Raw genomic sequence first — 22,955 nt, 5'->3', positions numbered from 1 at the left:
GAAACACACCAGACAAGCCAATGGTGAAGTTGTGGTAAAGCTCAAAGCAGGGTTAATTTATAAAACAATATTCCAGGTGTCAGTGTGGAATGGAGTTGCAGGGTAAAATGGATAAGATGGAGACGTGAAAATATCCAGCAAGACTTGAAAACTGTTGCTCACAGACTCTGCAAATCCAATCTGACTAAGATTGAGCTATTTTTTCAATGAAGAATACGCAATATTTAGGTCTGCAAAGTTAATAGAGACATAACCCAAAATGCAATATCTTGTGTTGCTCTATCAAATGAATGCCATTGAAATACTGTTGCAATATGACAAAATGGAAACAAGTTCAGCGAGTATAAAAACTTTTACAAGGCACATTAGCCGAATGCTTTTCTTTAATAAAAATATACAAAGCCCCTTACATCAGGATGACAAAAATTTCTTACGCCATAACTTGTCCATCATCTTTCATATGAATTCTGTGAAGTAAACCCATTTGTTGTTAGAAACTGCAAAGCCTTGCTGGTTATTTACCTTCTAACATGGAAAGCAGAAACACAACCATGTCCTTCAGTAGGTCCATGAGCTCTTTTAGTAGTTTTATTTGCCTCGCATCCTGCACACACACAAATAAAAGTCTGTTTAGAGTCAAACCAAAACAAGTGGGCATCATATCTTGGAAATAGCTGGTAGACACTGTCACTACACTGTCACTACATAAAGCGTTAGAATGTAAACTACATTTTAGTTTTAAAATTCAAAACAATTAATAAAAATCCTACAATGGATCAAAATTATTATTATCCACATTCCTTTTTTTCCAAGATAAAACAACTATTTTAGATTAAACTGTATCACTGTGCTATACCTGAGAGAGCTTCATCTGCATGTGAGCAAAGACATGGAGGAATCCCACAACAGCATCCCAAAGACGACTGTGAGCAAGACTCTGCTGATTTCCGCTACATGGACCCTGGATGAACACAGAAATACACAGCCTGTTCACACACTGCAGAAAGTAGAAACAACTGTGGAAAGTTGTAAAATTGAAAATCCAATTATTTAACTTTTGACTCTCAAAATTGATTTAGGCTGCTTAAATGTATTTTCATTCGCATTCTTGTCCATCATGCATCACAAATTTTAACCTTGCTACATAAAATAATTCACAAATACATACTCAAGATCTACCTTACAGAGTAACTGGTGAAAAACGTAATGTACTCCAGTTTATTACATTGCCAAGTCAATTTAAGATCGAAGCTTTTCAAGTGATATAATTTGCTTACTCTTGTTTGAAGGTAACTAACAAATGGAAAAAAAAAATTCTAAATGCCTCATCAGTTACATTGTGGAAAAATGTTTAGCTGTTGTTTTAGCCAAAAAGTGATTGTTAGTAAAAAATAATTTAATGCATAGACAATCTAAAGCAAACGGACTAACCTGTATATACTCGGTGAGCGTGTTGAAGACCTGTTTGGTGACTTCAATGGCCTTGGAGAAGTTGTGTTGACCCAGAGGATCAATAATGTCCTTCCCTGAGTAGTACCAGTAGAAATCACTGATGGATTCCTGTAGAGTGGCAAGAATAAACATGAGCTTCTTCAACTTATACTTTGTTCACCATCTTTCCAACAAGGTCCATCACTTCCACACATTCAGAAGGGAATGTTTGAGCGCACATGGCTTCTTGGTGCAAAAGGTCTCAATCCACCGACCTTTGAAGAGAAAATTCACAAAGCCCCTCTGTGCTGCTCTCACACTGGCTTGACTATCTTTACACACTGGCACCAGGTGAGTGGTGTTTATTCCACCGGCTTTTAGACAACTCAAAACAGCTTCACAAATGTTCTGCCCCCTCTTTTGGCCCTTTGGTGCTATGAGCTCAATAAGTTCTTCCTGTGGCTCATCAGACTTCACACCCTGTATGTGCATAAAAGCGCTGCCTCGGTATCTCAGTATAGCGATTGACTCTGCAGGAAGTCGGTGACCCTTGCGCACTTGAACATTTGCTCACCCCACTCTGTGATTTTAACCGAGCCTACCAGTTCGTGGCTGAGTTGTTTCCCTTCCCAACAGTTTTACTTTTTTATAACTGTGCAATATTTAGATACAAAAAAAAATGCTGCACCAGTAGCATGCTTTTATGGTACTATGATGGAAATCACGGCGCTCCTGAGAGCATTCTGCAGCCATTGGAACACCTGAATTCAATTATTTGGACTGCCAAACGCTTTTGGCAATATAGTTTATAGCCTTCTGAATATTCCTACAGTGGTTTGACTTAATTAGCTCATCTAGAATTACATGGGAGAAGTCATCACAGTAGACTCACCTGTATCCTTAGTAAATAGTCAACAGTTGATATAACAATGTTGACAGTGGTGTTGTTCCCAGTTTGTGTTCTTAAATAGTTCTGGAAATCTGACACGTGAAAAAAAAATAGCATAATAATTAGTGTGGATAATATTTAAAATAATTTACTTTGAAACTGTCTTCCCTTTTACCAAACTTAATGGGTCTTTGTTTGCATTACTGGCAAACATACATGAAGTTTGAAAAAGTGTTAAGGGACAAGAATGAAGAAGAAACAACCTGAATTGTGTCCTTCGCAGAGCAGCTGCAGAAAACGAAATAGGTCACAAGTGAGGTCTTTGTCAGGCATCACCTTCTCTCCTTGGAATGAAAAGATAACAGCAAATACACAGTTTGTGGTACAAAATAAAAAAGAAAATTTGCACCACTGTGGCCTTTTGGGGAAATATATGTTGACAATACTAAAGGTGAAGAAATATGTTTGAAAAAATGGATTCCGAAACAAGGATCTCAGTTTGCTCCTCTGCCATGACATGATTTGACAGTAATGGATTTTTTTTCCATTTCCATTTAAATACAGTACCTGAGCTCTCATCCGTGGCCATGCCTAATCCCTCTGCTTTGTTCTGCCTCTCAAATGCGTTCAGATCCAGAACACTGGCCAGCAGAAAATCACACACAGAAAAGGTGTTTATAGCCTTTCTACCTTAACCAGTTTTACCGCGTTGTTTAATCTGCCACCTTGGTCTGATTTTTAACACTTCTTTTTTCAGTCACTCACCTACATGACTGCATGAGTCCAGCCATGCTCTGAAAAAAGCCAACATTGCGCTTCTCTCTCAGATAATCCAGCATTTTCTGCAAAGCACGGCCAACACAGACAATCTAATTAAGCAGAGGATAGCAATGTACTATTGTGTTTCCATCAGTAGTCAATAAGGGTGTACCGAGATCTCGTGAGAAGACAGTGAAACCTGTGTAGCGGAAAATTGTATAGTTGCAGTCATAGTGTGAATTTGTGCATTGTGTGCGTTAAGTGTAAGCTTTTATAATGAACTCTGTATATGAAGGTGAGTGATTAGGTCTGGCACCCTGATGGTGTTAGACTCTTTTTTTGAAGTAAAAAAGGGAATAGCTCTTTAGTTGTATTAATTGAATTGTAGAAAAATGACTTCTTGTCAGCCTGGCCAACAACCTTCAGTAATATTAGATAAAAGAAACCCACATCAATTGGAAATCTGCACAGTTTGAGCTATTCAGGAAAACAATGACAGATAATTAAACTGTAGTATGCAAAGAAGTTAGAAATTTCCAAAACCAATGCTATCCGTGCTAAAGGACTATTTCACAGTTTTTTTTTTTTTAAAAAAAGGTATGAATTTTCTTTGACCATCTTTGATTCAAAATGTCGCTGTCGGACAGAAACCTCTATTTTTTTTTACGAAAGATTAGAAAAAATTTGATTTTTCTTCAAAATGTATTTTCAGTGTTTGGTCACAGTTATTTTATTTTTAATTTATTTAATTCGATATTTATTAGGTTTGAATCGATTCCTCGAATAACTTGAATAACGCCAGTACTAAAATTCATATAGGCAAATGATCTACAGGCTTTGTTAATTTTAAGCAGTAAAATAAAGATAAAAAAGGAATTTAATTATTTGTTTACTTGTGTTTCATGTAATTCTATTACTCAGAAAATAAGCTTAAGTAGTTAATTAAATCTAAATATTTATACATTAAATATCTGCAGAATGTGCACATTTTTTTTTTATCCAGCTACTCGATTAATCATCAGAAAAATCAATAGAATACTTGATTACTAAAATAATTGTTTGCTTCAGCCCTGATATTTGTCAATGGAACCACAAACAGAAGTAAAGAGAAAGATCAATGCAGTTGATCTCCACAAAAACAAAACACAACAGACAGTGACATTATTTCCATCAAACCTGGACAGATTTATTCAATGCTGAATAGAGATTTTTAAAAAGATAGTTTGCGATTGAGAAAACCTTCATTCTAAAAAAGGCCCACAAATGCAGCTGTTTCCATACTTTTCCATCAAATGAATGAACAAATTCTGTTTTTTCTCTTTGGTTATAAACTGCTTCATTTTAGTTTTTATTTTATTTATTTATTTATAGATTCAAGTAATTAGTCCTGTCCTGTTAAGTCATTGTTCAGGTTCAAGTGCATTATTACATGGACTTAGTACATGAAATAAAATACCATAAGGCACATTTTGCTCTGACATTAGCCCAATAAAAAATAAAATACATCCATTTCACATAAAAAGTATATTAGATTAAAAAAAATACACTAAAAGACCCACAAAACATCAGACAATACCTTTATGGTATGTATAGACTCCAGGATCACCCAGCAACTACCTTATTCACATTGTAGATTGTGTTTCTGTTCAAACATTTGGGTTATATTTATATTTAATTAAATAGCTATTAAATGATAAAATCTTCTCACATTCACAATCCAATGAGACGCCATTGTAATTGGAGATGCACTGTAGCAGTTTAGATTTATTAATGTTTTGGGTTATTAAATGAACAAATGATATTTGTAAATGTATCTCTATTCTCTCATTTTCTTTAGATTTCTGTGAAAAGGAATTATGTTGAAATTAGATTATAATAATTCAACAGGCAGAACTGCAAGAAGAACAGGTAAAAAAGAAGAAGTGGTTTATTTACCTGCTGGACTGTTGCATTCCCACCATTGAGGAGAGCAATGCCTAACTTCAGAGTTGGACCAATCATGAATCCCATCGCACCTAAAATGATCCAAAAACAGAACATGTCTGTCACTATTCACCAGCAGTCTTCCATCATCTTTTGTACCATCTGAAGCAACCTAGCTCAAAGTAGAAGCATCTTAACAATGCAGCAAACTAAATAATCATAGTTTATTTTCCTGTTTTAACATGTCCTACCATTGCTTGAGCTGATAGTTTGCAGGACCATCTCAGAGGCTCCACGACAATGCAGCCTGGCCTGTTGGTACAACAGCTTCTGTTTCTCCATCTCCTTCTCCTGTAATGTTTGTGTTTTTGTGAAAAAACAAACAAAAAAACAGTTAAAATTGAATTTAGAAATATTGAGATAAAACATATCTTTTCACATCTCAGATTAGATTGAAAACAGATACCACCAACTGAAAGTGAGAGTCAGTTTGCTCACTTCAAAGCTTTCGACTTCCTGCTCCTCATCATCTTTGCTCTCTCTGCAGCAGCTCTGGGAAAAACAAACAAACAGAGTGGACCATTGATGTATGACCAGATAGAAAAGGCAATGCGCCAACGTTAAATTATTGACAAATTCATTGCACCTTTTCTCTGACAGGTATTTTTCTTACATAGTTCATGCACAAAGAGATCAAAGCATAACTAAAAGGTCGTTAAAAAATGATGCAACAGTTGAGTGTATCTGTGCCTGTGCTCGTCCCCCTTAAGTCTGAATTCATTAAAAGAAACACTACAACATGGTTTGTATCATTGTTGGGCATTTTATCGCACTACTTGCAGGAGCGAAACTAGCCTTAAGCGAAATATACACATATCTGATTTATTTCTATTATGCTTCCTGTAATGCTGTTATATGCTGAGGGTTTCAGATCAGCTTTATTAACTAAAAGACTTTTGCTAAATTCAAGAATCAAATGAGTTAGTTAGTTCACATGTTTTTGTTACCTTGGCCATAATAGCAGCATAACATTTGTAGAGGTTGTCATTATCAGGCTTACTGAAAAAAAAAAAAAAAAAAAATTTTACTTTATCTCATAGTTTAGAGAAATGCAATCATTTTGGATATACATGTCAGTTTATATATACAGAGAAACACCACTGCTCCATCAGAAACATTCATTTTTAATGGTCTTCATTAAAAAATGAAAACCTTTAAAAGCATGTGCAGAGCTATGGGGCAAATAACAAGTTATTTAAACAATAATCCCACTTTGGACCGGTTTAGTATTCACTTTGCAGAGGATGCATTTGAGCAGTAATGAAAACAGCTGGTAGTTTGTGCTGCTTGTGATCTTTTATAACAAACAGACACACACACACACCTGCTTTCCGTCAGCGCACTTCGACTGAAGAGCATAATGAGTTGTAGGAGGGGATCGATTGCCTTGGCGCCTGCTTCCACCTCCTTTACTTCCCCTTTGTCACCTTCCCAGGGTTTTATCAGTCGTCCCTTCTGCAATCCGAGGAGAGAGGGCAAAGCAGCTAGTGTGTGTTCTTAAAATGAAATTACGCGGCCGGCCTGTTGCAGCTGACTAGAAAATAAAGACACCGGGTTCTCTCTCTTGCAAACATACAAAATATTGCGTAATATTGTTCATGTGAGCAGTAAAGTTAAATTATAAATGCTGGATATCAGCTTCCTTCTCTCGCTTATCTATGTCAAGCGACCTGCACTGCGCACTTCGGACGGCTCACGGTATTTGATGCAAATGGCTGAGTTAGTGAAGCAGGAGAACAATCATATTTAGAGGGTCTTTTCAGTAGACTGTTAACTGGAACCTTAGTGAAATATAGTGGCAGCTAAATTCTCATTCAAAATCAAAGCTGAGAGCAAAATAGCCAGAATTGGCCAGACAAACTGCTATACAGGAAAACATGGTTAGAAGGAACAAGTTTATAGAAGACAGCCATATTTGTCAAATCCAATATGCAATTTTTTCTCTCTCTCTCTCTCTCTCTCTCTCTCTCTCTCTCTCTCTCTCTCTCTCTCTCTCTCTCTCTCTCTCTAGTTTTTTTCTGTTTTATGTCACTTTGGAATATTATAGAAAATTACATCTTTTTGCTAAATGACAGATCCTTTTTTTTTTATTTTTTTTTTTTATTTTTCTTCAAAGTCAGAAATTATGTGGAGGCCTAACCCTAAAGTACAAAAGCAAAAGACCTTGGTAAGATGCAGGCTGAAGGTGGTAGGAAAGAGCAGTTAACCACATGGACTAAAAAAGACTGAGCGGTCACTAAGAGATAAAGAAGGCATCACTCCCAAAGACACATAAAAAGCCAGATTACAGTTTTCAAATGCATACCAATATATTTTTGGATACATGTCCTAGAGTCTAATAAATTAAACTTGAACGGTTAGTGAATTAAAGTGAATTGCTACATTTGATTGAAAGAGGGGAAAGCTTGGAAGAAACTTCTCCAGGCATCAACCGGGAAGTTAGAGATTGGGTACCAAATCGTTTACCAAATGGATATTGACCCTAACCATACCAAAACAAACAGATCTGCAGTATGCAAAACACGAGCTGTCAAAGTTTAGGAATGGCCATCAAAATGCTCTGATCGGAGCCCTAAAAGAAAATGCGTGGAAGAGGATCGTTACTTTTATTATTACAATTTTTTCCACAGTTAATTCCATGGGATCATCAAAAAATGATGAAGATATGATTAAATCTAACTAATATTTGAGCAATATTTGTTTTTGTAAGGCATCATTATAATTTAATATATAGCAAAAATGATTGATACATTTTTAGATATTTTTTTATCATAACTTTTATAGTCATCGTATTAGAGACAGCAAAAGGAAAATAATATTTGAACTCCACATGGCCCTCTGTATGTGGGAGAAAATGTCTGTGGCCAGAAGAAACAGAAAGCAGAAACTGCTGCATCTAGAACACTGTGGGTGAGTGAGTTAAATACTACACAGTCACAATACTTTAAGTAGACCATGTAGTACTCATGGGATGTAGTGTGATATATTACTGCATATAACTATTGTTTTGAATGAAGAACCGGGTTGGGGATCAGTATCAGCCAATGGGTAAAATAAAATGATTAAAAAGAACCTTGACAGAGACATACAGTACATATTTAAAAAAGAAATATAATGATCTGTATTATACAATTTCATCCCTCAGACATGTTAGCACAACTTCTCTTATTTAGCTCACAGCTAAATCCTCCACAAGCATCTCCTCAAAGCCGTGAACCTCAGTTGATATCCAAGAGTTATTGTAGCCTTGCAGGAAAAGGTTGACAGCTCGATGCCTGAAGGGGAAAAAAGAGTGAAGAAGAATTGGTAAGGAAAAAAAATACATCTTTTCTTTTATATTGGTACAATTTGTTCATTGTCTTATCTTTACTTATAAATGAAAGCATCAGGATTGTTAAGTGATTGTAACAAAATTGATGCAGGTGAATCACAAAAAAAAGGAACAATTGCACAGGTTTCCTAATTACATCTTACAATGGTAAGTTGTAGAGGGGAGTCATCCTTAGGCAAGCCACCACTGCACGTTTCCTTTGTTTAGATAAAACCTTATGCCAGGCAGGCTTTTTGCTTCTCTGAGGATGCTCTACCTAGAAAAAAAAGAAGCCATCTGAATGATATACCAGATTTGTAAAAAGAAGCATCTGTGCCCCCCTTAGAGACTTCTTGCTTCTTTGTTCCACTGTCAACATTTTGAAATGTTTCAAAACATCAAACATATCTTTATGTAAGAAAAAGATCACCAGCATAAAATAGCATTTTTTGAAAGATGTTTTTATCCTTATTGGTAAAAGTAATGTTTTCCAAACCTGATAACTGGTTGTGCCTCCCTTGATGCCAACAACTGCCATCAAGCAATTGAAAAAAAATGGAAATAAAGTATTTTACATCGCCTTGACGAGAATGTGGCCCACTTTTGCTTACACAATAGTTATATTTAATCTGCATTAGGGGATTTATAAGACAAGTGAGCTCGATATTAAGGACACAAACTGATGACCAGCAATTCTCCTGCAGGATTTACTGCCTAAATTCAGGATTCCATCAACTACAGCAAAAGTTCCTGATACAATAAACAAGCTACAACACCCTGCCATGTTTGTTAATGTTGTGTTCATTATTTTGTAAAATGTGTTAGATTTTATGTCAGAGCTCACAGGACACACTCCATCCAAAATGTTTTACTCGGTGTTCCACATTTGGTGGTGATCAAAATGTTTTTTTGGCAAATGCTGCACAGGCCTTTCTGTTCTGTTTTATCAGCAGTGGTCTTGGCCTTGAAACTCTCCCATTCATGGCATTGCTGTCTCTTTCCTGTTGCTGAATGAGAATTTGACTGAGAGAAGTGACAGTGCTTTTGGTGTTTTTCTTAATTCTTTTGTGACCTTCTGGATGAGTCATTGATGCACTTTTGCAGTAATTCTGGTAGGGCAGGTCCACCAAATTTTCACATTATTTTAATAATGGCTCTAACTGTTACTCACCCAACAGTGTCCCAGAAACATGTAAATGGCTTTAAAACCCTTTCCAGACTTAGCGGTGTCAATTACTTTGCTCTTGAATGTCAATAGATCAGGGCATGATTTGTGTTTTTTTTTTTTTTTCTTTTTGTAGTCTTCTGTCACTATGTGCCAGTTTGGAGTAAGACCCTAGTGAAGACAGGAATGTGGGATGAGTATAATTATGGGTTTAATGATGAAAAACAGCTGTATTGCAAGGGGAACAGAACATGGTGAATGGGCTGAGAAACATGCTTTATAACGGGTAGTAACAGGCAAATCCAGCAATGAACAGTGAGAATCAGCGAGTTTATATACTGAGGACAGAGTGAAGAATGACAGAAGGCAGGTGAGTTATTATATGGGGCAGATAAGGCAGAATGACATCATCCAGAGAAGACGGCTCACCCGCTACTTTCATCTAATGTAGAACAGATTACTAGATCAATGTGTGCTTCTGTGCTTTTTTGTTTCTCTTGTTGTGTCTCTGTTCTGTCTTCTGTAACCACAGTCGGTTGAGGCAGATGACCGTTCATACTGAGCCCGGTTCTGCTGGAGGTTTTTCCTTCCCGTTAATGGGTGGTTTTTCTTCCCACTGTTGCTTCATGCTTGCTCAGTATGAGGGATTGCAGCAAAGCCATGTACAATGCAGATGACTCTTCCTGTGGCTCTACGGTTCCCCAGGAGTGAATGCTGCTTGTCGGGACTTTGATGCAATCAACTGGTTTCCTTATATAGGACATTTTTGACCAATCTGTATAATCTGACCCAATCTGTATAATATGATTGAACTTGACTTTGTAAAGTGCCTTGAGATGACATGTTTCATGATTTGGCGCTATATAAATAAATAAAATTGAAATTAAATTGAAAATTGAATGAAAGCAGGACAGCTGATGGAGGAAGACCATCTAACACAGAGGGAGCTGAACTAGAACATAGAAACTACTAACCCAAGGGAATAAAATGGTATGCACAGGAAATAAATTACATAAAATAAAGAAGTAACAACCTAAACATTAGGGAACTAACTAAAGTGATAAGACCTTCCTGATACAAATAAACATAAAGGAATTAATTAAATACGCTGAGACTATGTAGAACATAAATAAACAACAAGGAAACGGTGAAAAAACAAAAACAAAACCTTGGCTCGTGACCTCTTCATGTACTTCAGTACTTAATGTTGGTGAAAAAATTAATGAATCTGTTAATTAGAGTTAACTAATGATTAACATGGGATACAATTATATTGTTACGGTCTTCAGCAGTATTTCAATGTGAGGAAACAGCAGCAACCGTGTAAATTGTTAAGAGACCTAATAGCTGTTTTCATGAGTAAATAAAGGCTTGACTGTTGGAGGAACAGAAGAGATGAAGTTGCCCAAATTTAAAGCTGTAAAAAAATAAATAAAAAGAAACTAATGAAAACTGCATGTTGGTAGTTTACAGTGATACAGCCAATTAAAAAGTGTAAACATACATAAACTCAAGCACTTCATGCATGGATAAATAAAAAGAGGAGGAAAACAAGCCTCGTGAAAAAAGAAAACAAGATAGCGTCTTCTCTTTAACTACAAGATCCCATTCAGGGCAGCCAAATTTGGCTGTAAAATTATTAGCAATAAATGGTCCCTATAAACGTTTGATTTTGTGGATCCTTACAAACCATTTAAGTTAATAAACGATGAGAAAAGGCATTGAATATTTTGAAAATAACACACAAAATATGATCTGTTAATTGGCCACTTTCTTTGCCGAGTGTTGCATTTGCCAAAGACCAAATAAGGAGTTAAATTCCAAGAGAAATTAAAGCTTATCAAAAGCGAAATAAAGTTCAACATTTGAAACGATTAAGATGGTCATTGAAGTCAGAATAATTATTGGCTGTCTTAACAATAGCAACACTAAAGAAACAATCATAAAAAACTGTTAGTGACAGCCTGCAGTTAAAAAAGGAAAACATTGCAACAAACGCCTGTAAAAGATAATTATCTTGTCGGACTAAAAAGATGAGGTAGACACCTCAACAACATTTTCTGCTGCCCTCATCTCACCTCATTCCACTTCACTGAACAAACACAATTGTCTGTGCACAGTTTAATGATTGAGAAGAGTGGATGCACTCAATGTCACTGTATTCACAGAGGCCAAGGAGGAGGCAAAGGAAGAAAGCTTTGCTCAGAGTCTTAATCATTTTTTTATGGAATCGTAAAGCTCACCTGATCCAGGTAATAAAGCACTCGGGCTATTTCTAGAACCCTGTCCACAGTCCTTTGTGTGTCAGCTAAGGCCCCAAGCTGTGCTGAGAGATCTGCAGACAGAATCCCATGGCTGTCTCTGTTTGATGCCTTTGAAGAGAAACAGGATTGATTTGTTTAATTTTTTTTGTTCCAATTCAAAAGCCTTTGTTGATGGATTTATTCAACTTTCAAAATTGAATTAGTGTGCACTTTTACTGTGGAACAGTGAAAATAAATGAAATGTTTCATGGACTAAAAACAAAAGAAGAAACAAGAATCAGAATAACAATTTTATTACTGCAGGGAAAATTTGCAATTCCCAACATCTACGGCACACCACATCTGTTCATTCAACTGGAAAAAAAAAAAACTATGAACCAAGAAAGATCTAAAATATGAACTACATTTCTGCCAGAGAGGGTTTGATAATCCTAATTAAAAGGTTGTTTTTCATCACTGGTTTATGAATGACCATATTTATCACTGGCTCATGGATGCGGAACCAATGCCTGCATATATTGTAGAGTAGTGGGATCACCATATTCATGTCTCTGGCTCACAATGAGACACTGGCAGAGATTATTAAAATGAAGAGTTTGGATATCACAAATTATTACAGCGGTTTCATATGACACAAACTTGTCGTACAAAGTAAATAATAAAATATAAACATGTTATGAGCATAACTACCACGATAATTCTTTAAAAGCAAACAAATAAACCATAAAGCTAAACTAACACAGACTGTACATTACTCATTGTGCAAGAACATAAATAATTTTAGTTGTAACTCATACAAATGTGTTCATTGTTTCCTGTTTATCTATAACTTGGATTTAAAGCAAAAGCTGACATAGTATTCCAGCTGATCATGCATGTCCCAGGTACATGCTTGGTTCTTGATCGAAGCCACTCGATAACTGTTGATAGGGTGGGGTGTGTGGTTTTGTCAGCTACATCCCCAGCGTGCTGTACGTACTGTTTTAATGAATCTTTTTTACTACATCTATTTCCAGCATTACCATATTTTCGTATGCAGACCTGTAATATAGGCAATGCATCCTTTTTCTTTTAATCTGATAAATATGTTTTTCTTGACAATTGAACTGTGTTTTGTGCCTTTACAATGACTTTGATATTGTGAGAGTAACCGCAGCAGATCCTGGTCTGTCTGTCTCATATCCCCCACTTCCCACTGTTCTCAGACATCATCCTGGCAGAAAGCAGCTGAAACGTTAGTCATTGAATGTGATGATGCTCAAAGCAGAGAGCTAGGTGCATGAATTTGTAGAAAAAAAAATCCCGGCAACACCGCTGGAACTGCAATAAAATATATTAAGAAACTATTTTATTTAAGTGAAATCACTTAAATAACTTAAATGGAGAAAATAACATCAACATAGAACAAACATGCTAGCATTAGCCGAGAACTTTAGCAGACTGCTCCACTAGAAAACATTGCCAGCCAGACTCATGTCTGCTGACTGTAGCTGCATGTTTCATATTAAAACTTGTGAGAAACAAATGTTATGTTGTGTTTATTCCAGATGCTGTCAGAACATCAGCATACCTTTCCTAGCTTAGCTTAGCTAACCTAGTGTCCTGCAAAAACACAAGTTGAGACAAAATATGTGTTGCCTTAAAAAAACGGAAAAAAGCAAACTGTGCTGTCCAGAACCTTTTTAGTGAGTGATTAAGTGATACACAATCACAGTTACTACCATGAAATGCTGATGAATAACAGTGTGTTTATCTACTGCATAGACTAGTACCTGATTTTAATTAAGTTTTGGACAAGGGCTTTGTAATGGCATTTTTTTTATACTTTTGTAATTGTTTACATTTTTTCATTTCATTTTCCCCAATTTTATTTGTTAGTTTTAAGCTATTTGACCCATTATTTGAACAAGAAGGGCCCTTGAGATTTAAATCTCTTTAGAGTTTTGGCAAAGAAAGTGCACTTCTATGCTATGCATGATATTTATAACACAAAGACAGATTTACAAGAACAGCCATTACCTGATCATGAAAATGTTTGAGGTAACTCAAAATATGCTCTCGTATCTCATCTTCAAGGTTATTCTGTGAAAAAAAAAAAAACATATATTTAATTATGATATAACACAGTTAAACATAAAATACTCAACCACGTGCTAAAGAATTACCTCTGAAAAAGGAACATTTCAAAGGCGGGGGAATTTACTGAAACCGTCCACGTTTTCGACTAACCTGAGAGTAGCGGTTCTTAGCCAACATGATAAGGTTCTGGTCAAATGGAAAACAAACTCTGAGTCCCACAGGAAGTAGTCTCTTTATGGCAGCCACTATGAGTGAAGTGTGTGCAGAATAACGATCCGCCTTCCTCTTCATCCTCCTCTTTTTATGGTTAAACTGAACATCATGCCAAGAGAATGCATACGTTTCAGTTTTGCACTGAAAACTACTTCTAGTAATAGACAGGTGAACAATTTCCAGTATTGCACATAAATGCATGTATAATCAAACTGTCGTATTATGAATATAGCTGACCTCCAGCATGTTGTCACTGGAGAGCAAGAAAGCCAAGTTGTTGATTTGATTCTGGACCACATAACTCTGCTCTTCCCATTTGAAATGCTGTTGCAGAATGATCACAGATGACAACAATGAGCAATATTTATGAGGTACAGGATTCACATGCAGCATTTCTGACATGACAAAACCCTAAAAAGATGCTGTGTGTCGTTCCTACATGAGATTTGGCCCATAATACAAAGACCTCTGCCACCATGCTGAACAGCTGCTCAGCCTCAGGGATCGTCTCTTTCAGCCATCTGGCTCTGAAACGGGACAAACCAAAATGCATTAACATCACAGAAGCTATTCCTGTAAAGCTGAACATAGCTGGAAATAACCACTTGTACTGTCGCTCAAGGCATGCACTTTTATGTGTTTAACATTAACAATTAATCAGCGGCTGTTTAAGTTAAAATTCAGCATATTACTCAAAAACGAAATAAAACACGTGTAACGGATTTACAACATAAAGTTTAAAATGGATTCTTTACTAGATGCATGATAATAACTACTGTATTGATACATTTTAGTATCAAACTGTGAAATGGTTAAATTTTTATCCAAATAAATCTTCATTCTGTCTAGACAAGATTTGAGATTTCCACACCTGACCTTTTGTTAGTCTCTTACCGATTAAAATCAACAAACTGAATGAGGAGAGGGTAGAAGGCATATAGGTCCTGGACCAGAACTCTGTACTTCTCCTGTATCTGCAGCTCTGCTTCAGAACTACAGCCGTCTTCTGCTTTCATCTGCTCCTCTTCTAGCTGGACACACTCTGTCCGCTTCCTTAGCTTCTCCATCAGGGGGAGGAAGTGACTTTTTAGAAGCCTGCTGTGTGCTTTGCATATGATCGGCTGAGAAAAAACTAAAATAGGAGACAGCTGTCAACAGTGGAACTAGACATTTTGGCCACAGGTATCATATTGCGTCAATATACCTGCAAGCTGTTTTATCCAGTCACCCTGGCTAGCACCGACGTGATTGTGAATGATGCGCAGGATGTGGCCAATCAGGTCGCTCGCATGTTGAGGAATGACAGAGGTGAAGACGGGGCTGTCCCGGTGGCCTTCAGGGCCCCAGCAGCACCAGTGTGAAACATAGCTGCACAACATGGGCAAAGTGACCTCTGCGACATGGATGTATTCCATCTGATGAGCTACAGCTCCGGCACCAGCCAACTCCTCCACTTTCCCCAGTGCTAAGTCCAACGAAGGGAGAGGGGAGCACATGTCCTCCACCTGATCTGGTACTCCCTGATCTAATGGAGGAAGGCGTTTCACAATAGGGCAGAAGACTAAGCGGACAGATCTGAACAAAAATGATCAGTTTACCTTTAATCTCAGCAGGACTCATGGTATTGTAGATAGAATGTGGATTGTTGTGGTTTAGAGCCGGCTCCAGGAAGCATACAGGAAAAGCAGCGGCCAGAGCTGCTACACAGGCACCTGCTGCTGACCTCTGACTACAAGCAAAGGCAAAGTAAGGATAACATCACTTATAATCCCACAACATTTACAGTACCGCAAACAAGTATTAAAAAGACCTTGCAAATACAAACGCCAATTTATGCATTACAATTTTTGTTCATTTTCCTTCTCAAAATTGCTTAAGTTTTGTTAGCTTGAATGACAAGCATCTATGGATGGCCATTTTAAAGTCTTGCCTCTTGCATCTTTTGTACACTGGTTCTGATTTTGACTCGATACTCCACCACGCTGATATAGTTTAGGGTTTTCCTGCTGTAAATTGAAACCCCATCCTAGTCTAAAGCTTTTTGCAACCTCTAACACTGTTTTCCAGCACGGCCTTGTATTTAGCTCCATCTATCTTCCTATCAACGGGGTTGATAGGAAGATGGATGGATGGACTCTGCTCTCTATTTTGTTTTGGTGTCACTTTTAAATTTGTGCTACTGAACGTTGTATTATGCTCTGAATTCCACACATAAAAATTTTCCAGGTGTTCAGGTATAAAATAACACCAACAGGGCCATATCAGAAATTGTTGGTATGCAGATGTGTACCATTACACCCCTAATTTTACTATTGAAGTCATTTCTGAATGCAGATCATGGATAGCAGAGTAAGGGGAAGAAAACAAGTGCATTCCACACTTTTTCCATTTTTGTTTCTAAACAATATTAAACCAAGTAAACCTCTTACAGTGATGCAATACTTTGAGTTTGTCTAATGACATAAAATATTCCAAAAGATACAATGAAGTGTGGGGTTTTAATATAACAATTAAGTTCAGCGACAATGTAAAAAATATAGATTTGCAAATAAAATGAGAAAAATATACGAAATATGAACAAGGTAAAAATTACCCCTCCATGTAGATGCTGTTACTGGTCCCCAGAGAGTAGAGGCTGTTTAAAATCTTGTAACATGACACCTGGATACCACCAACTGAGAAGACAACATGAGGTTTAAAATGGAGAGACCCCCCTCTCAGAAACAGCCAGGAACACTAGGGAAATGATGCTTCAGGCAATGAATATTTGTGGAGCACTCTAAATGTTACAGAGACGGGAAAATTGGCTTTGTGCATAAATAAATAACCTGCACAGATGTAATTTAGCATAAAAACAGAACATACTGTACATATGAAACATATGAAAGTGAATGTTTTTGACTAGGTATGATGTGTACTTAGGTGAAAAACATTTGTAATCAAGACTAACCCTTACCCAGAACATCTACGCCATAGTTTTGATTGCCAAGATGATGGAAGAGGGAGGTAAGTGTTGGGATTAGAATGGAGGCTGTGTAGTTAAGGAAGTTGCCAACTCCTCTAGACAACTGACCCCTGCTCTGAGGCAAGGTCTCAGATATTTTTTCCACTGTCATCTCCAAATCTGCTGCAGCTGCTTCAAAAAACAAGTGCACAGAAGTCTGTATGGACTCTGACGCTGATGCCATCAGTATTCTGGGTGGAGACGACAGAGCAAAATACAACAAGCAGACATGTCAATGTAGAACATATTTTGTGGATGGAAAAATAAATGTTTTTTTTATATTTAGATAAATACTGGTGCAGCTCATTTGATTTGCCTCACTTTATTTCATTGATTCCTTATAAAAGAGTGAACTTATTCATGATATGGATTTATTACACACAGTAAGGTATTTTTAGCTATTTAAAGGGGACATACAATGCTTTTTAATGCCTTCCTTTTCACATTAACATAATTTAATTGTGCTCTATATAAAATGGAACTGCAATGCTTTGGTCTGAATTCCTCGTTAATTTACCCCCACGTTCCCCCTTTTCACCCCTGTTCTGAGGAGAGTATGAGAGCAACTTGTTTAGGGGCTGTCTCTTTAAATCCAAAGTAAGCACTTCACACCTGGCCCCTTTGTAGCTCTGCAGATAGGTCACATAGTGTTCCACTCCACCCCGTTCAGCCATTTTTGTAGTATTCTGGGGGACGGTGTAATGAACTGTGTGAGGTAATACACCCAGTAACCGAACACTTTGACTTGTTGACTTCTAGGTCTGGCAGTCTTGACCCTGAACTACAAAATTGGAGCCAAAACGGTGGATTTACAAAATTGGTTAGCTGAAAGTCCATGACCTTGTTTAGCAGCTCCACAGCAAATACTGGAAGGTAAACTTAATAGGGAATAGAGAAAGCTGAATGGAATAAAACATACAGCCCTAACAGAATATAAAGATAACCTCACAGCACCTTAAGACTGCTGTCTTCCTACAGACTCCAAGTACACAACAAATCGTATTTCAGGGCTGAAAAAGTGGCTTTTGCAATATATGTCTCCTTTAAGTTATTATTTATAAGTGTGGCTTACATCTAATGACGACCCAAAACTCAGTTTATCAGAAAGATCATGAGTTTTGATCCAGATTTGTTGTGCTATGACCAAATCATGACCTGACATGATAGTTTTCCAAACATCATAATGGAAAATTGAGTGGAAGAAAAAATAGTGACAGACAAAGGTACACAACAGCTAACCTGACTCCGCCAGATGGATTTGCTCCGCATATCCATCTGGAAACCTTCCGTTGAAGTAATTTTGGGAAGGGGCGAAAATACTGGTTAGCTGATTGGCCTATGTTGGTGATAGACGGGCCAAGTAAACCAATCAGATCAACGAAGCATATGACGTACTAACAGCGACGACGAAAACACAACCACAAGCCAAGCTACTCTTGCTGCTGCAGGTAAAGGCTCGTTAGCTCAGCAAAGAAATACTCTGTAATTCAGATAAAACTTGCTTGATAGCCATGCTAACTCTAGTTTCATCGGCTGAAGCCGCCATGTTCTTTAGACTGAACTGTCGCACTTCTCGTTGCGTCACACCTCAACCCGCCTCAAAGCCAACGCTGATTGGATGTTCGTTTGGTGAACTGCTCCAAATTTTCTTTAACGGAGAGTAGCCAGACTGATCTGCAAGTGAAACCTTGAAAGCTCGCGAGATCAGGATGGTCTCACAAGGCTACACAACAACATTGAGAGGATGAATTTTGAACTGAAGGTCACTTTTAATGCAAACTGGGCTTTCTTAGCTTTGCCACAGACAACACCTTGATATAATGCTGCCCTGATGGAGCAGGTAATGCAAACTTAGCCCATCGCCAGACCAGGGCTGAAGTGGATATACTGTGCCTTACAGAGGTATGCTTCAGTACACCACATTTTCCACGTAAAAACATATTGTCCATATGTACGATTCAGATTTTCTAAGTTGAATTTTGGATTTTCATTTGCTGTTATCCAAAATATACAATTTAAGTATATGACACTGTGTGCAATGATTCCATATAAAATATGACTTACTCTTTTGAAAGGAGCTATTGAGAGGCGTCTGTAGACATTAAAAAGGAATAATAATAGTAACAGGTGATTAACATTTTAAGCTCTGATTCCTCATGTTAATAAAATACGATAGTAAAAATACAAAAAGAACTGCAAAGCTATTCATCAAGCATAATAACATATATCTCTGATGAGCAAAAATTGTTCCAACATCATGCTGACACAGAGTCATCGTCTGCAGGCAACATAAGTGATATCTACCACAATTAGATAGCATCAGTGTATCTCTGGTTCAATTACATCAGACATCTCATTCTCAACACTAATAAAACCTGAAGGGAGGAAAAAGACCTGATACATTTAAAGCAATGTGACAGTTGTGTCATCTCGCTACCTGGCATCAAGAGCCTGAGCCAGAACGCGGAGGCAGCTTGTAACAGCAGAGGCTTCATCTCCTGTTAAAACATGAGACTATTGCATTCAAATCATGTCAAAATAAGACAGTTTATGGATGCAAATTCATGAAAAAAAATCATACAGCTACAGAACCTAGAGAAAGCCATACAAAAGTCAGACAGCAGCAGGATCCAAATATCAGAAAGCAAGAGCATACAAAAACAGACAGTGAAACAAATTAATGTCTCAACAAGCGTTGCTTCTTACCAATTAGTGAGATTCTGTGTCTTACTAAAGCGGCAAGCTTACAGAAGAGACTGGATGGAAGAGAAAAAAGGAAAAGAAAAATGTAACAAGCTCCAGGACACCACAATATGTTGGGAAATGATAAATATAATATACTATAAAACTAGCAGAAAAGATATTCAATAAAATAATGTAGAAGGGTTATTTTTTTTTCCACGGGTACAAGTTGTACATACCACAAAACCATCTCCTTTTCCTTTTTTGAGGCGTGACTTCTGTTATCACTTGAGTTTAGAGAAGTGGACAAGAAATACAGGCGATGGCTTTTTACATACTCCTCCAAAAGAGGAAGAACAACCTGTGAAAATACAGAGTAACAGCAAATACTCTCTTCAACAATCAATATTGTATAAACAAAAAAAATCTAATTCCTTTGATTAGTTGTGCATTGAGAAACACAATTTGGAAACATAGTACAATAATACAGTACAACATAAACAATTCAGAGATTCTTAAACACAAAAATTAGATGCACAAGTTTGAATCTGTTATGGTTAATCTGCAATTAGCGCATTGTCCAAATATACATAAAGGCTCTGAGCAAAATGTTGCAATCAAGAGCCCACAGTCATATTTCGGTCTGGTTATTTGATCAATTGTCTTGGCATGTTTGGTAGAGATTGTTTAGATGGTTTCCTGGAACAAACCCAAATTTTCAGTAGGAGTGAGGTCAGGCTAATCTAGAAGCCTAATGTTAGCCTCCTTTCACCCTTATGAATCATGGTTTGATGTTTTGAGATCATCTCCTTGTTGGTAGTACCAGATTGTGTTCAAGTTTCAGCTCTCTAGCTAACAGCCTCTTAGCATGTTACCAAAACCACACATGACTGTTGTTACAAGTCAAAACATCCTTTTTGTCATGGAGAAAAAACAGCTCATTGTCTCCTCTAATGACAAAACTTTTCTCTGAAGACATTCAACTCGTCCATGATAATAGCTGTAAATTCCAGGTGCATTTGAAGGTGTACATTTTGGAGAAGGCTCTTCTTACTTAGTGACATCCTCTCCGTCTTTGTTGATGCTAAACTAGATTTACAATAAACTGTAATACTAGTGTTCCTGTATATTCACATTCATGATTGTATCGGACCTTGGTGGGTTCTGGGTTTTTCATGGCCTTCCTGACCAATTCACCTTCAGATAATGGAGAGATGCTTGAAACATTAAACAGCAGGCTATCCAACAGGACAATTTTCTAAGCAAACATCAAAACTATGTTTGAAATGAATAAAATAAGCTAATATTTTAGCTTTTGGAATGGCCCCTATTCCAACCTACAAAAAGCCAGCAAATAACTACTTTCAATTATGTCTACTTCTGCTTAAAAGAAGAGAGGACAAACATTGAGCCGAAATTATTCTATAAACCTGTTGAAAATAACAAAAAGTGTGGGTTTCCTTAAATATGCCTGAAGCTTTTTCACAGTGTGCAACAGTAGCCTTGACCAAGTATTGAGTACTACACATGTGGCCCAGTGTGAAGTCACATCAGCTCCTCTTCTGCTCGAGGTAACATTGCCATTTTAATGTGAATCGAGCCATAATGACGCATGTTTTTACCATTACCATGTTTTTATTCAATCAGTTTTATTACTTCCCTTGGTTTGGTCATGCAACCCTTAAATAGGGGTTCCCAACAGCAGGCTGTGAAACTGTCATCTAAACTGATTGGAGAGCTGCAACAATCAGTCACATGCCTGTACAGCAGATAGCCACTTCTGTTTTAAATGATGCCGTTCATCCACTTCACAGAGAGTTTCAGCTTCTTCTCTCTGGAAGAAGATTTGTAGTCGCTAATTCTAGGACCAGACCTTTTAAAAACATCTCTGTTACGACTGCTGAATAAGATGCAATTATAAAGCCACTCTCATTGGATTTTAATGGATTTACGACATTATCTTATTTTATATACTGTTTGGCATTTATGGTTTTTACCCATTAGTTTTTACATTTTTATTTATTTTATATTATTCGTCTTGGTCTCCTTTTTCTTTGTCCTGATTTGATTTGATTTTTAAAGCCACTTTGAGTGTTATGTTTAATTGCATGGTTCGGTTTGTATTAAGATGTTAGTATGAATGTGTCAATGTTTTAACCACTGCCAAACAAATCTAAATAAGGTTATCTAGAACTTTGGTTTGAATATACACTTAAATATAAACTTAAAATATAAACTTAAAATCAATTCCCAAACCCACCGGCACTTTTTAAAGGACACTTTAATGATGCAGTGGTACGGCAAACTGTCTTTGTCTTTCATAATGGCCATGATTTTCATGCAAGATACTCTACTGCACAGGTAGCCAAAAAGGGCCTTAGAAATGAAAACATAATCACCTGGACACCGTCCTCACCTGATTTTGCCCCTATTAATAAGTTTTGTCTTAAATTGTAGTCTTACAGTAATGGAAAACAGTCCGCATCTCTGAACAGACACTATGAAGGAAAGGTGTGTGACTGTTTTTTTTTTTTGTTTGTTTGTTTTTTAGAATATAGGAATTATTAGTCACCGATTAATTACAGACTAGTACTGAACAGATTAGAATAAAAAAGTCAGATGGGAAAACATTAATTCTTCATTTAGTTAGATAACAAGTCAGCACATTATGCATTATAGTGTCCCAATAATTGTACACATATAAACATATCCCTAAGAAAGCTGACTCTATTTAAGTTTCTTAAATATTCAGATTTATTCAGATCTAAGGTTTAAACATTTTCAGATTGACTGAAAGTACTCTAGTTGTTAATCCTAAAAGTAATCCTAAAATATTCAACAGTTAAAACATGCCTAATGACAGGGATCCTATTGCTTCAATCATACTGTTTTGCTAAGAGAAACAAAAAAAACATTAAAACAGATTTGACACATTTGCTAACACACTCACTCTGGGATCAATTGTGCCTTGAACATAATACTTTCAAAGATAAATATAAAAAAAAAGGAAAACAAGAGTCGCTCATTTGATAATACGACCCAACATCGTTAACATTCTTCAATTAAATCATCAGAACCTTCAAGCAAGGACAATCCATGAAGTAGTGATGAATTTAATAAATGTTGATTTATGAAGTAACTCCAACTTCATTACTTCACAGGCGTTGACCTGCTTG

General features: G+C 36.9%; 1 protein-coding gene across 1 annotated transcript in view; it reads right to left on the bottom strand.

The window, feature by feature from the left end:
• Positions 1–22,955, bottom strand: part of ryr2b (ryanodine receptor 2b (cardiac)) — a 102,842-nt gene that overhangs the window by 25,594 nt on the left and 54,293 nt on the right. Inside the window, exons 62-88 of the mRNA XM_036126063.1 lie at positions 20,019–20,140; positions 19,804–19,853; positions 19,535–19,595; positions 17,050–17,288; positions 16,687–16,768; positions 15,692–15,822; positions 15,298–15,618; positions 14,988–15,225; positions 14,533–14,620; positions 14,331–14,417; positions 14,031–14,192; positions 13,821–13,883; positions 11,781–11,909; positions 8,537–8,649; positions 8,241–8,337; positions 6,387–6,517; positions 6,010–6,061; positions 5,501–5,554; positions 5,254–5,353; positions 5,015–5,094; positions 3,086–3,162; positions 2,888–2,961; positions 2,584–2,664; positions 2,324–2,412; positions 1,432–1,560; positions 857–961; positions 523–604 (exon numbers count right to left, since the gene is read on the bottom strand). Coding sequence (XP_035981956.1) covers positions 523–604; positions 857–961; positions 1,432–1,560; positions 2,324–2,412; positions 2,584–2,664; positions 2,888–2,961; positions 3,086–3,162; positions 5,015–5,094; positions 5,254–5,353; positions 5,501–5,554; positions 6,010–6,061; positions 6,387–6,517; positions 8,241–8,337; positions 8,537–8,649; positions 11,781–11,909; positions 13,821–13,883; positions 14,031–14,192; positions 14,331–14,417; positions 14,533–14,620; positions 14,988–15,225; positions 15,298–15,618; positions 15,692–15,822; positions 16,687–16,768; positions 17,050–17,288; positions 19,535–19,595; positions 19,804–19,853; positions 20,019–20,140 — 3,037 coding nt within the window. The remainder of the gene's footprint in view (positions 1–522; positions 605–856; positions 962–1,431; positions 1,561–2,323; positions 2,413–2,583; positions 2,665–2,887; positions 2,962–3,085; positions 3,163–5,014; positions 5,095–5,253; positions 5,354–5,500; positions 5,555–6,009; positions 6,062–6,386; positions 6,518–8,240; positions 8,338–8,536; positions 8,650–11,780; positions 11,910–13,820; positions 13,884–14,030; positions 14,193–14,330; positions 14,418–14,532; positions 14,621–14,987; positions 15,226–15,297; positions 15,619–15,691; positions 15,823–16,686; positions 16,769–17,049; positions 17,289–19,534; positions 19,596–19,803; positions 19,854–20,018; positions 20,141–22,955) is intronic.

This window comes from Fundulus heteroclitus, chromosome 22, assembly GCF_011125445.2.
Source record: "Fundulus heteroclitus isolate FHET01 chromosome 22, MU-UCD_Fhet_4.1, whole genome shotgun sequence".
Taxonomy (NCBI): domain Eukaryota; kingdom Metazoa; phylum Chordata; class Actinopteri; order Cyprinodontiformes; family Fundulidae; genus Fundulus; species Fundulus heteroclitus.
This window is presented reverse-complemented; position numbering and strand designations above follow the sequence as displayed.